The sequence below is a fragment of the Hemitrygon akajei genome, chromosome 12, assembly GCF_048418815.1.
Source record: "Hemitrygon akajei chromosome 12, sHemAka1.3, whole genome shotgun sequence".
Lineage (NCBI taxonomy): Eukaryota > Metazoa > Chordata > Chondrichthyes > Myliobatiformes > Dasyatidae > Hemitrygon > Hemitrygon akajei.
In genome coordinates this window covers 67,670,129-67,683,428 of record NC_133135.1, presented here as the reverse complement: position 1 = coordinate 67,683,428, position 13,300 = coordinate 67,670,129, and the positions used below count along the sequence as shown (strand labels likewise).

General features: G+C 41.6%; 1 protein-coding gene across 6 annotated transcripts in view; it reads left to right on the top strand.

The window, feature by feature from the left end:
• The window catches only part of ssbp3a (single stranded DNA binding protein 3a), a 167,688-nt gene that overhangs the window by 140,909 nt on the left and 13,479 nt on the right, over window positions 1-13,300 (top strand). For all 6 annotated transcript variants that reach the window (XM_073063373.1, XM_073063369.1, XM_073063371.1 and 3 more), the window contains 5 exons: window positions 4,210-4,276; window positions 4,360-4,433; window positions 5,730-5,818; window positions 6,147-6,195; window positions 13,190-13,225. In XM_073063373.1, coding sequence (XP_072919474.1) covers window positions 4,210-4,276; window positions 4,360-4,433; window positions 5,730-5,818; window positions 6,147-6,195; window positions 13,190-13,225 — 315 coding nt within the window. The remainder of the gene's footprint in view (window positions 1-4,209; window positions 4,277-4,359; window positions 4,434-5,729; window positions 5,819-6,146; window positions 6,196-13,189; window positions 13,226-13,300) is intronic.

Genomic DNA, 13,300 nt, shown 5'->3' with positions numbered 1-13,300 from the left:
TAGCCTTGACTGGCTAAACTTTCATCTTTTGTAGATTCAAAATTATTAATTGAGGTAGCATTTTGTTTTTGTGTGAGACCTTTCTATGTTTCTCTCACGCTCTGCTGCAGTTTCTTGCATGAAGGAGTATCTCCTCAATGACTTCATACACTGTTTTAAATTCTGTCCCTTGTCCTCTAGTTTTCCCACTAGTGGGATAAGTTTCTGTGTATCCATCCTGCCAAAGTAAAGGCATTCAGTCAGACCATCCCTTACCCTATCTTCCAGGGAAGCCTAGCTAAATTTAAATAATCTCTCTTCTAAATCTAAATAATCTTTAGTTCCCTGATAACATTCCTGTAAGTCTGTACTGTCTTTCTAATGTGGGCTACCCAAGACTTTGATTTGCTGTAGCAAGATTCCCCCCCCCCCCCCCCCCCCCCTTGTATTCTGGTCTTTCAAGGCCAACTTTCCTTTGGCTATTTCCATTCTTCTGGTCCCTGATCACTACAGTTAAGTGCACTTGTATATATGGATCTTTGGAGTCACCACTGGTTCTAGCATATCAAAATTTAAAATGTACATATTTAGTTTTACTGTTCTATTGGTTTACCACATCCACTGCTGATCCATCTCGTGAGTGATGTTGTCCTGTTGTTGAGTTTTGTTTTCCTGTACAAATAAGCTCAGTTGGTTCAAATGTCAGATCAATGATGACGTGGAGCTTGTCTTTGCCTACACTCTTGCATGAGGTTGGCTCAAGTGTTAATGGTTTTACTGAGAAAATTTGCTTACAGAATACGTGTACACATGTGGCATCTAATTTCTGCAGCGCCCTGGCATTTGGGAAAACCTGGTTTTGGAGGTGGCTCTTTTTCAGCCCTTGCGAAGAGTACCTATTTTGTTGGGACATGAAATAACTATTAGAATATATTTGTTTCAACAATTTGTCTTGGAAACCATCGAAATGATCATGGTCCTTGGAATGAACTACGTTGTGTTTTGTTTCTACCAGTTATCAGAGTGTCTTCATTCTTCATTTATCTGTTTCCAGTTCCCAAAGCACCCTTCTTCACCACCACCTCACCCAAACCCAATTCACCACCTCTGCTGCATTAACTATCATTTATATTTATGTAGCTAGTACTGAAACCCCATCAGGTTTCCACATTGTCCAGTGATTTTTGGATGTGAACAATAATCAGGAGTGGGAAATCTCACCCACTGCTTTCACTCTGCCTTGCTCATAGTCTGTGGCACATCGAGAACAATTTAAGACATGTAACTCCACCAGCTCAGCAGTCACCATCAGTACAGTAACATGCTAGGTTGTTACCATTTCATTTCCCACTTCCTCCTCCTGATCTCCCCCTTCTCCCCTAGCACCATAGGAAAAGTCAGGAATGAATGTTTCCCTGTAACTAAAAGGTCTGATTTTGTGTAACCCAAATCTTGACAAATTAATTTTAGATTAGTTGTTCAGCTGAACCATTGCTGGATTACCCTTTTAAAGACAACTCTAAAAGCATAAAGATGTCACTTTTCTCTTCATGCAGAGGTCTTCTAAATATGACCGTGCAGCTTTTCCAAAACATGAGCCTGGTCTTTGCAGTGCATTCCTGTTCCCCACGCCCAGTGGCATGATAATAAACTACTTCCATTTGACCCTGAACTCGTATGTTCTTTCTTCTGAGTGTCAGCTGCAGCTTCCTGTGCAGAGACGCTGCATTCTTTCTGGGAAAGATTAAATAACTTGTGCTATTAAGAACCCACCCTTCCTTCCTAAAATTTTTCTGATGCCATCAGAATTTCTCCTCCTGAATGATATAGAAAGACTACCATGAAACAGAAGGGTTTTTTCCCCGGTCCATTCGGATTACAGCAGCAGTCCTAGCTCATTAGATCTTCAGCATTAATGTCCTCAGTGTTTTTTCTGAGAACTGTCTGGACTGCTCTACCTTGTAGTACTGCGGACTGGTGGAATACAATATTGAAATTCTGTGTTTCTTTTCAAGATGGCTCAAATTAATTATTGCAGTTAGAGTGAAATGAACAGCCATAAAGACAGATAAGTTATTGTTCCAGTTTAGTTTAGGTAAGCCTTTCTCCTTGTAAAGAAGCTGGAAAAATCTATGCAACTTTTAAAAATCTTTGCTGGAGTGCAAGGAAAAGGCTTTAATATTCAATCTGCCCTACCATCCACAGCGAGTCAGGTGATGAATGGCCGAGCGGCAATTCTGCTTATGCCATTGGTGAAGATGAAGTGAGCCTTTAGTCACCCCAAGCTGCTGAACTTGGGGTGCAGTCTTTGTATTCTGCTGAATCCATTGTACTGGACGGACCCTAACCTCAGCGTGTTCTGGGTCTTCTGCATAGGAATGTTGAGCTAATTGGCTGGATCATGTTCAGCAATTAATAATAGTATTTCTTCCCCCACCCTTCCCCTATATGTTGGGCTTCCTAGTTTGAGCAGTGTAGCAGTTTTCTAAGTGTTATTGGTAAAGTATGCTGAGCCAGAATTATTGAGTTCTTGATTCTATTGCAACACTTTATTTGCTGTCACAGTAATTGTCTAATCACATTTTCTAACCTGTGATCTAACATTTTTGTTAGACTATGATTGATAGGAATCAGTTATTGGGAATTTTTAAGCATTGTGTTGCATAGAAACAGCCCCTTCAGCCCACTGTGTCTATACTAACCATCTTGCCCAATTATCCTAATCCTGTTTGTACTAATTCCATTTCCCCCTCGGCTCATTCAGGTACCTGTCAAGGTGCCTCTTAAATATTGTTACAGTTCCGCCACCTCTGGCAGCTCATTCCAGATATCGACTACTGACTGTAGGGAAAAGATTCCTCAGATCCCCTTTAAACTTCTCTCACCTTAAGCCTATGCCCTCTAGTTTTAAACACCTCTACAGTGGGAAACAGACACTGGTTATTTACACTTACCATAACTTAGTATACCTCTGTCGTGTTGCCTCTTTCAGTCAAGGGAAAGAAATGACCAACCCATCTGCACTTTCCTAATATCTCAAGCTTTCCAATCCAAGCAGTGTTCTTTTCAATCTTCCTTGCATCCTCTCTAACTTAATCATGTCCTGACCATGTGGCAACCAAGGCTACACACAATTCCCCATACGACCTAACCAGTGTTGTATACAGATAGAACATGGTGTCCTAACTCTTACACTCAGTGCCTTGGTCAATGAAAATAACCACTAAACATGTACTTGGATCCTATCCCTCTGTTTGCTAACATTTGCCATTCATTGTCTATGTCCTGCCTGGTTTAACTTTCCAAAATACATCAGTTTGCATTAATTGAGTTAAATTACATCTGCCATTCCCTCGCCCATTTTCCCATCTGGTCCAAATCCCGCTACAACTTCAGACAACTTTCTTCATTGTTCACTATAGCACCAACCTGCAAATTCACTAATCATGCCACCCACATTCTCTTCCAACTACATTGCAAACCACAGGGGGTCGCTGATCGCAGGCCTCCAGTCTGATAAACAGCCCTCCACAATGAGCTTCTAACTGCTACCATCAAGTCAGTTTTGTGTCCAATTGACTAGCTCACCCGAGGTTTTGTCTGTTCTAACCTTTTGAACTAGCCTGCTGTGCAGGACTTTGTTGAAAGCCTTGCCACAGTTCATGGTAATAAAACATATAAGGTGTTGTATTACTTAGCAGAAGACTTAAATAGATGGTCTTTGAAAGATATGTCTGCTTGTCTTTTTAAAATTTTTTAATCAAAGCAACTAAAAAAGGTTCGTTTTCATTAGGCATGTTCCCCTTTAAGTCAATCTGTGACAATATATTAACACTTGTTTTGTACACAAGATGACCACTTGGATCCTTTACATTGTAGGGGTTCAGGAGGGGCAGAAGTTCATGCCTAAGGAGAAGAGGGAAAAAATGAAAGGCACAGAGGTGTTTTATCACTTCAGTATACTATATTTTACTTCCTAAAACTTTGTCATTACAATTTCTTCTTGATGCTTTGAATGTGCAAATTCCAGTGCAATTTTTGGAAGGCTGCTGATTGTGGAAAATGTTCAATTATTCATGCTTTGCAGCCACCCTTCACTGTAGCCCCATATACACTCTCCTGTCTCTCCTTCATTAACCAGCTGGCACATGGATATCCATCAGTTGTGTGTGGAGCAGAGGTAGATCCTGTGAAAGTGGATGCGGTTTAGTAATCCTGTATTTGTTTTAGCCCCCAGGTGGTGTTCCCGGTGCACAGCCGTTGCTACCAAACACATTGGATCCCACACGGCAGCAAGGTGAGATGTATTCCCAACTCCAGATAGGAATCAAAAGAATTCTGTGGTGTACACTGCATAAAGTTTCCTCTCCCTTATTATAGGACACCCTGGTATGGGTGGGCCAATGCAGAGAATGAACCCTCCTCCACGAGGAATGGGCCCAATGGGACAGCAGGTAAGCAGAACAGAAACCACATTCTTTCAATTACTACTCTTGAACATGGGAATCGTGTTTTAGCAGAATCTGTAATTTTCATTGTCCACCAGTTGTTAGCAAGCCCTGGCATGTCTGATTGGCTTCCTTATGATGAGATTTGTATTTTATTATTCCGGTTTCCTCCCACAGTCCAAAGACGTACTGGGTAGGTTAATTGGTCATTGTAAATTGTCCCATGATTAGGTTAGGGTTAAATCGGTTGTTAGTGTGGCTGGGTAGTGCAGCTTGAAGAGTCCAAAGAGCCCATTCTGTGTTGTATCTCTAAATAAATAAATTTAGGTTATGCAGATCAATTGAAAATGAGCCCTTGTTTTTATTAAGTGGAAGTAGTATTTGGAATTCTCCAATGGCTACTGAGTAAGTTTATCAAATAGATAGATAGATACTTTATTCATCCCCATGGGGAAATTCAACTTTTTTCCAATGTCCCATACACTTGTTGTAGCAAAACTAATTACATACAATACTTAACTCAGTAAAAAAATATGATATGCATCTAAATCACTATCTCAAAAAGCATTAATAATAGCTTTTAAAAAGTTCTTAAGTCCTGGCGGTAGAATTGTAAAATTGTAAAATGTACCACAAGGAACCAGTTTAGGCTTTTGAATTTGGGTACACAGTACTTCTGATCTAGAAAGAGAAGAAACATCTGCTGGAGGAAAAGTTCCTCCCAGGCCTTGTTTGTTGGTTGTTTAAACTGGTAAATGAGAAGGTTGTGGTCTCAAACGCAATCCTAAATGTTTAAGCATTGACACAGTGTTTTCAGCATATCATTCATGCAGTGCAGCAGTGTTGGTATGTAGTTTATAGTTTCATGCTAAACTGCAGAATTTGGAGGTAGGAGTTTCAGCATAGGCATCTTCAGCATTGACTCAATATCGGACAACTTTTCCTGATACCCATTTATTTTTGATCAAATGTTTAAGGACGTTTCTTCTATCCAGTGAGGAAAAGATGGAATTATATTGGGGTAATAGTGAATTCAAGTGCATGGTGGGGCTGAATTTTTACTGCTGATGTCCATTTGAATGTGGGTGGGTGGCATGTGGTGAAAGCAATTGTCTCCATTGGACTGCAGGACCCATTTGGGCTTTAAATTTAAAAAAACAACTTTGATTGGGACTAAGAATCAGCTTGATGATGTCAGTTGAATTTTGCTTTTGGTATTGGGAATGTGCCTATTAACATATTAACTTTGTTTTTTTTTCTTCCCTTCCCTGCCCTTCACTGGTTTCCTTCTCGTTATGGTAGTCTGATCCTTGGTTATCGTTGCAGAACTATGGCGGTTCAATGAGACCTCCACCCAATTCAATAGGTCCAGGCATGGCTGGAATGAACATGTAAGTCTCTTGTATACAGATAAATTGTATACGGATAAAAAGTGGAGATGGTTGGTTTTAAACTTCCAATTTATTATTGATTAGTTTACAAGGTATTTTCTTTGCTTGCATGATTGTAAACTACAGTATATACATTATTTTTGCACTTTTGACTATTCTAATTTTTTTTATATTAAGGGAATTTGACACTTGAACCAAGGATAATGTTAATTGTTCTGAATTAGATAATTGAAGGTTTAGTGAATGTTTGTTAAGGTTTAGTGCTGCAAAAATGAATCAAAACTTGATGCAACAGGAAAATAAATATTTACCCTGATTTCTTTTTCAGGGGTCCAGGGGCTGGGCGGCCATGGCCTAATCCTTCCAACGCTAACTCAGTGAGTAATACTTGGATTTTTAGAAGGCTTTTGATCAGTTTCTACATATGAGGCTGCTAAACAAGCCATTGATATTACAGAAAAGGTACAAACATGGATAGAAGATTGACTGGCTGGTAGAAAGCAGAGTGGAAATGAAGGGGGTCTTTTCTGGTTGGCTGTAAGTGACTAGTGGTGTTCCGCAGAGGTTTGTGTGGGGTCTGCTGCTTCTCTCGTTATATGTTAATGATCTAATTGATGACTTTGTGACCAAGTTTGGGGATGTTACAAAGATGGCTGGAGAGGCTGGTCGAGTTGAGGAAGCAGACTTGGACAGGCTGAGGGAACGGGCAAAGAAGTGGCAGGTGGAATCCAGTGTAGGGAAGTGTAATGTCATACACTTTGGCAGAAGGAATAAAGTTGTGGACTGTTTTCTAAACAGGGAGTGAATTCAGAAATTGGAGGTGCAAAGGGACTTGGGAGTCCTTGTGTGGGTTTACATAAAGGTTAACTTGCACATTGAGTCAATAGCAAGGAAGACAAAGGCAATGTTAGCATTCATTTTGAGAGGACTGGCATATAAAAGCAATGCTGAGTAACTGTAAGCTGCTGATCAGACTGATTTTGGAATATTGTGAGCAGTTTTGTGTTGGATGTGCTGGCATTGGAGAGGGTCAAAGGTTGTTTATGAGTATGATCCTGGGAATGAAAGAATTAATGTATGAGGAGTATTTGATGGCTCTGGGCCAGTACTAACTTGAGTTTAGAAGGATGAGGGGCGATCTCATGAAACATGAAATATTGGAAGGCCTGGATAGAGTGGACATGCGGAGGATGTTTCCTGTAGTGGAGGAGTCTAGGACCAGAGAACACAGCCTCAGAACAATACAGCACAGAGCTGAGACACTTCTTTAGACAAAGGGTGGGGAATCTGTGGAGGCTGTCATTAGGTATATTTAAAGCAGAGGGGTTGATAAGTTCTTGATTAGTAAGGATGTCAAAGGTTATGGGAGAAGGTAGGAGAATGTGGTTGAGAGGGAAAAATAAATCAACCATATCTAAAAAATAAAACAGGTTGGTAGATTGGATGTTAATGGATTCAAAGGTTTCGGGAATAATTTGGAAAAATCAGTCATGGTGAATAGCCAATTCCTATTTCTTGTGCTCATACAGTTCTTGCATTGCCTCCCTGCCTTGTATTCTATACTCTTGCTAATAAGAGAAAGTAATTTGAATGCCATTATAATTGCATTATTGAGCTATCTGTGGATACATAATAAATCCTTCTGTTCCTCCACGTCACTCCAATATCCTTCCATTTCTTGTTGCAGCTCTGCACGCACATCATCTTGCGCTCTCTGAATTAAATTCCATTTGCTGTTTCTCTGTCCAATTTTCCTGTAGTCAAAGTGCTGAATCACACAGCTTTTATTATCACTAAACAATCATGGTTCTCACTTTTAGGTCTAAATTATTAATAAAAAGCAAAGAAGAAGGGACTGAGTACTGAGCTGTGTGGAGCTTCAGAGGAATTTCACTCCCCATCAGCCATTTCTGCTTCCTGGAACTAAGCTAATCATGGATCTACTTTTTCCCTTACTCTTAAACCCCATTACTTCTCTGACTAATCAACCACATGGAAACTTCAAAAAGCTCTGATAAAATCAGTGTAGACAACCTTGGATGCACTGCCCTTTTTCAATTCTCCTTGTTCCATGCTCAAAATATATATTTACCAAGTTAGTCGTCATTATCATTATTATTTATTATTATGTGCTGTATCAAATGAGGTGGGCGAACATGGTCCACGTGACCATGATTATTCTTGGCAGGTTTTTCTACAGAAGTGGTTTGCTATTGCCGCCTCTTGGGCAGTTTACAAGATGGATGATCCCAGCCATTACCAATACTCTTCAGAGATTGTCTGCCTGGTGTCAATGGTCGCAGAACCAGGACTTGTGATATGCACCAGTTGCTCATGGAACCATCCACCACCTGCTCCCATGGCTTCATGTGACCCTGATTGGGGGCTAAGCAGGTGCTACACCTTGCCCAAGGTGACCTGCAGGCTAGCGGAGGGAAGGGGTGCCTTAGACCTCCTTTGGCCGAGACGTATCTCCATCCTGCCACCCAGAGTTAGTCATACATAATCTTAAACCCATGTTGAAAGTTCCGGAGTGGTTCCAGTGAAAATATGTTAAGTTGGCCAATATTTTTAAGTGGAAGGAGAGCAAGGCGAGAGTTACTTATGAAATGTTGCAAAAGTAATCTTTTTTAATCTGGATCTATAATCATATTTTTCCATGTGGTTGTGCTTCTCAAAACTACCTCTTCTAATATGGTATTCTGTGTGGCTTTGTTTAAAAAAAAAGAGCTTGGGAATGAGTCTCCTCTACGTGTTATTTTCATCGTATTAGATTTTCAGACAGATGGGCTTGGTTATAGAAGAGTTTGGGAGTTATTAAGACAGGACAAAGTGCCTCCAGCATTGTTTGTTCTGAAGCTGCAAGGCTTGTCTTTCAGATGTTTTCTATCACCTGCTCCATTATGCATTCTAACTAATAGCTGGCTCACGTTTTACATGTGGGTTAGACTGTTCTCTAATCATCTATTTTGGCAAATTAGCAATAATATTCTTGGTAGATTATCAGCGTTACTTTTTTGAAAAAAATATCAACTTAAGCTACTTCTGAATATTCTAACTTTAGGACATTAAATTTAGTTAATTTAATGCGTAATTAGCAGAAGAACTAGTATATTTTCTTAAGCTTTTTGTGCTTCTCATTTATTTGGGAGATAAATCACATTAAAGCCTTTGATTCATTAGTCCCTGTAATGGTGATAATTCTTGCAGTAATACTGGCAGATTAAAGTTCTCTCAGGCAATTTCCCTGATGGTCAGTGGGTAAAATACATGTTATTCAATCACAAACAAGAGAAAATCTGCAGATGCTGGAGATCAAGCAACACACACAAAAGGTTGGAGGAACTCAGCAGGTCAGGCAGTGTCTATTGGAAAAGAGCAAACAGTCTACGTTTTGGGCAGAGATCCTTCAACTGGACTGGAATAAAAAGATGCTGAGTCAGGTAAAGAAGATGGGGAGAGTGGAGGAAGAAACACAAGGTGATAAGTGAAACCGTGAGGTGGTGGGGAAGGAGGTAAAGCAAGGAGCTGGGGTATTTATTGGTGAGAGGTACAGGGTTGGAGAAGGGGGAATCAGGAGAGGACAGAAGGCCATGGAAGGAGGAAAAGGGGGAGGAGCACCAGAGGGAGGTGATTGGTTGGTAAAGAGACAAGGTGAGAGGGAAAATGGGCTGGGGAATAGTGAAGGGGATGGGCAATTACTGGAAGCTTGAGAAATCGATGTTCGTGCCACCGGGTTGGAGGCTACCTATACAGAATATAAGATGTTGCTCCTGCAACCTGAAGGTGGCCTCATTGCAATAGTAGAGGAGGCCAGCGACTGACATATTGGAATGGGAACGGGAAATGGAATTAAGATGAGTGGCCACTGGGAGATTCGGCTTTATCTGGTGGATGGAGTGTAGGTGCTTGGTGAAGTGGTCTACAAATCTATGTTGGGTCGCACCATTATACAGGAGGCCACACCGAGATCACCAGATACAGTAGATGACCCCCACAGGCTCAAAGCTGAACTGTCTTGTCATCTGGAAGGACTGTTGGGGCCCTGAATGGTAGTGAGGGAGGAGGTTTAGGGGCAGGTGTAGCACTTGTTCTGCTTGCAAGGGTAAGTGTCAGGAGGGAGATCAGTGGGGAGGAACGAATGGACAAGGGTGTCATGTCAGGAGCAGTCCCTACAGAAAATGGGAATTGGGGGGAGAAGTACTTAGTGGCGAGATCCCGTTGGAGATGCCAGAAGTTCTGGAGAATTATGTGCTGGACGCAGAGGCAGGTGGGGTGAGGGCAGACGTGTGAAACGGAAGAGATGCGGTTGAGGGCAGCGTTGATAGTGGAAGAAGGAAGGCCCCTTTGAAGAAGGACATCTCCACTCTGGGATGAAAAGCAGATGAAAATTATCCTGAGAGCAGATGCAGCAGAGATGGAGAAATTGAGAGAAGGAGATGGTATTTTTACAAGTAACGGTGGGAAAAGGTATAATCTTGGTAGCTGTGAAAGTCAGTGGATTGATAATAGACATCAGTAGATAAGCTGTCTCTAGAGATAGAGACAGAGGGATTGAGAAAAGGGAGGGAGTTATTGGAAATGGACCATGTAAATTTGAGGATGGAAGTTGGAGGCAAAGTTGATGAAGTCGACATGGTTTGCATGGGTGCAGGGAGCAGCAGCAATGCAGTTGTCGATGTAGCATAGGAACAGTTGAGGAGTGACACCAGTGTAGGCTTTGAACATTATAATCCCCATAATCGACCAAAAGGCAGGCATAGCTGGGACCCGTGGCTACACCTTCAGTTTGAAGGAAGTGGAAGGAGCCAAAGGAGAAATTATTGAGAGTGTGGACAAGTTCCGCTAGGCAGAGGAGAGAGTGATGGTGGAGGGGAACTGATTGGGTCTGGTGTCCAGAAAGAAACGGAGACCTTTGAGGCCTTCCTGGATGAGGGATGGAGATATATAGGAACAGGACATCCATTGTAAAAATAGGATGATGGGGACAGGGAATCTGAAATCATTGAGAAGATCCAGAGCGTGTGAGGTGTCATGGATGTAGGTAGGAAGGTATTGAACCAGGGAGGATAAAACTGAGTTGGGTTTGCAGGTGAGTTCATTGGGGCAGGAACAAGCAAAAAGAATTGGTCTACCTGGATAGACAGGTTTGTGGATTTTGGGTAGGAGATAGAAACAGGAGGTGTGGGGTGCAGGAACTATGAGGTTGATGGCAGTGGATGGGAGATTCCCCAGAGTTACTAAGGGCAGTGGTGGTGTGAGAGACAATGGCCTGGTCTTTCTTTGTGGGGTCCTTTTTGAGGGGTAGGTAAGAGGAGGTGTGAGAGAGTTGTTGCTGGGCTTCAGCAAGGTAGAGGTCAGTCTGCCAGACAATTACAGCAACCCCCTTATCTGCGGGTTTGATCGTGAGGTTAGGATTAGTGTGGAGAGCAGAGCGCTCAGAAGGAGTGAGGTTGGAATTGGAGAGAGGAGTGGTGAAGTCAAGACTGTTTCTCATCAGCAGTTGGCAATGAGAAAAAACAGAGCAGGCAGAAGGCTGGAGCGAAGTGTTCAGGGAGAGGAGGAGGGTAGAAGATGGACAAAGAGGTCATCTGTGCAGGATTGAGAGTCCTTGCCAAAGAAGTAGGCACAGAGTCTGAGATAGTCGTAGAAGAGTTCAGTGTCATGGCGGGCATGGAACTCACTGAGGTGTAGGTGCAGGGGAACAAAAGTGAAGACCTTGCTGAGGACAGAATGTTCTGCCTCAGAGAGGGGAAGTCAGAGGGGATGGTGAAGACACGGCATAGATGAGAGCGCAGAGGGGATAAGCGGGTTGGTGGTGTCAGTGGAGAGAGGAGGGTTGGGGTGTTCAGGGAAGATTGGGTGAGAAAAAGATGGAGTCTCCGAGAACCCAAGACATTGGATTGCTGAGTGGTGGTGGGGGAAGAGGAGATGGGTTCCAGCAGCAGCCGTGAAGTCCTGACCTGTCAGTCAAGGCTGGAGTTAAGAGTTGAAGGTTGCACAATCATCACTTGAAGGTGTCCGAGGTCGTTGGAACTCACATTGATGGCGGTGGAGTCCGGGCTTTTTTTTATCTGCTCAGGATCATCGTGTGCACTTACTTGTGTGGCCATTTGACATTACACCTTGCTTGGAGTAAACGGTTTTTAAATAGCAACGGTCAGGTGTGTTTGTGTTCAAAAAGCAGTTGGCGAGAAATAAGCAATAAGACAATTCCAAACTGTTTTGCTCACTGCGGTTTCAAGCATTCAGGCTTGGAGATGCCAGAAATGGCCGGGAGTGAAAATGAAACAATTTCACTACAAGTTATGAACTAAGAAGATTTTAAAGGTATTGACATTCATCTTGAATGTTACAATGAAAATGATGATTCAGAGGATGCAATCGTTGAAAATTGTATGAAGTCAGTCCATCATCTGCAAGTCATGTCTGGTTTTGTTGTACAGACCTGGGTCACGAGACTTGAATGCCACAGATCAAGCTCTTGACCTTCAGTGAAACTATTGATATTCCCTCACTTGTTCAGAAATTTTATGTAGACGAGCGGTGGGCAAAGTATGTGAAGTCTGAGAATAGGGGATAAGAATAATGTCGCCATTTACTTAATGCCATGCTGCAAGGTATTAATTTTATTTTAATGTATTATTCAAAAGCATTTGTTGGTGTTTCTTGTTACTTTTAAAATTTATAAATTCGAATATGTTTAAGTGCAGGAATCTTTTTGAACTTGAAGCAATGTTTGAAGTGTTTTCAAGTTTTATCTGATTGCTAAATGAGGGACAAGGCTCAGTCAGCTGTCAATTTTAATAGAAGCTTAGAGGGCAGAACTTGATCTAGCTTCTGTCACCTTGTGCATGCCGCACAGAAGTCCTGACATGGCAGGAAATTTTGATCATGATTTGGATATTACTCTGCTCTCTGACATTTTTGTGTACAAGTTGTCTGCTGAGTTATTTTTAAACATTACTCAACTGTTCAGAAAGTTGATAACTACCTTTGGAATGTCAATTGCAAAAGCTATATAAATTCAAGTCGTTCTTCTTGATGCCCATGAGAAGAGTGGTGAAATAATGTACAAAGAAAAACTGTATTTTAATTATTTCCACGGAAATCCTTTTTACCAATGACTGGCAGGATTGGGATAATTTCTAAAACTCACAAACAGTTTGAACGCATTTTGGCTTGCTTATCTGTTTCTAAAAAAAATTGGACATGTGGCTGAAGAATTTTGATGTCTGGTAAAGGGTGGGGATGAAGCGCAGGGCGAAAGCCCTTTGCATTCATAGAAAGTTTATTCATGAAAGCAATTTTAATTTTCTGTCTGTTGTTTCATAAACATGATCCCTAAAATGTTTTTTTTTCCATTTGCAGATTCCATACTCCTCTTCGTCTCCTGGTACATATGGGGTATGTATTTGTATTTTTGGGGCATGTTTTACATAAACACAAATATTTTAGTTAAGGAAAAACTGGTCGGTAGTG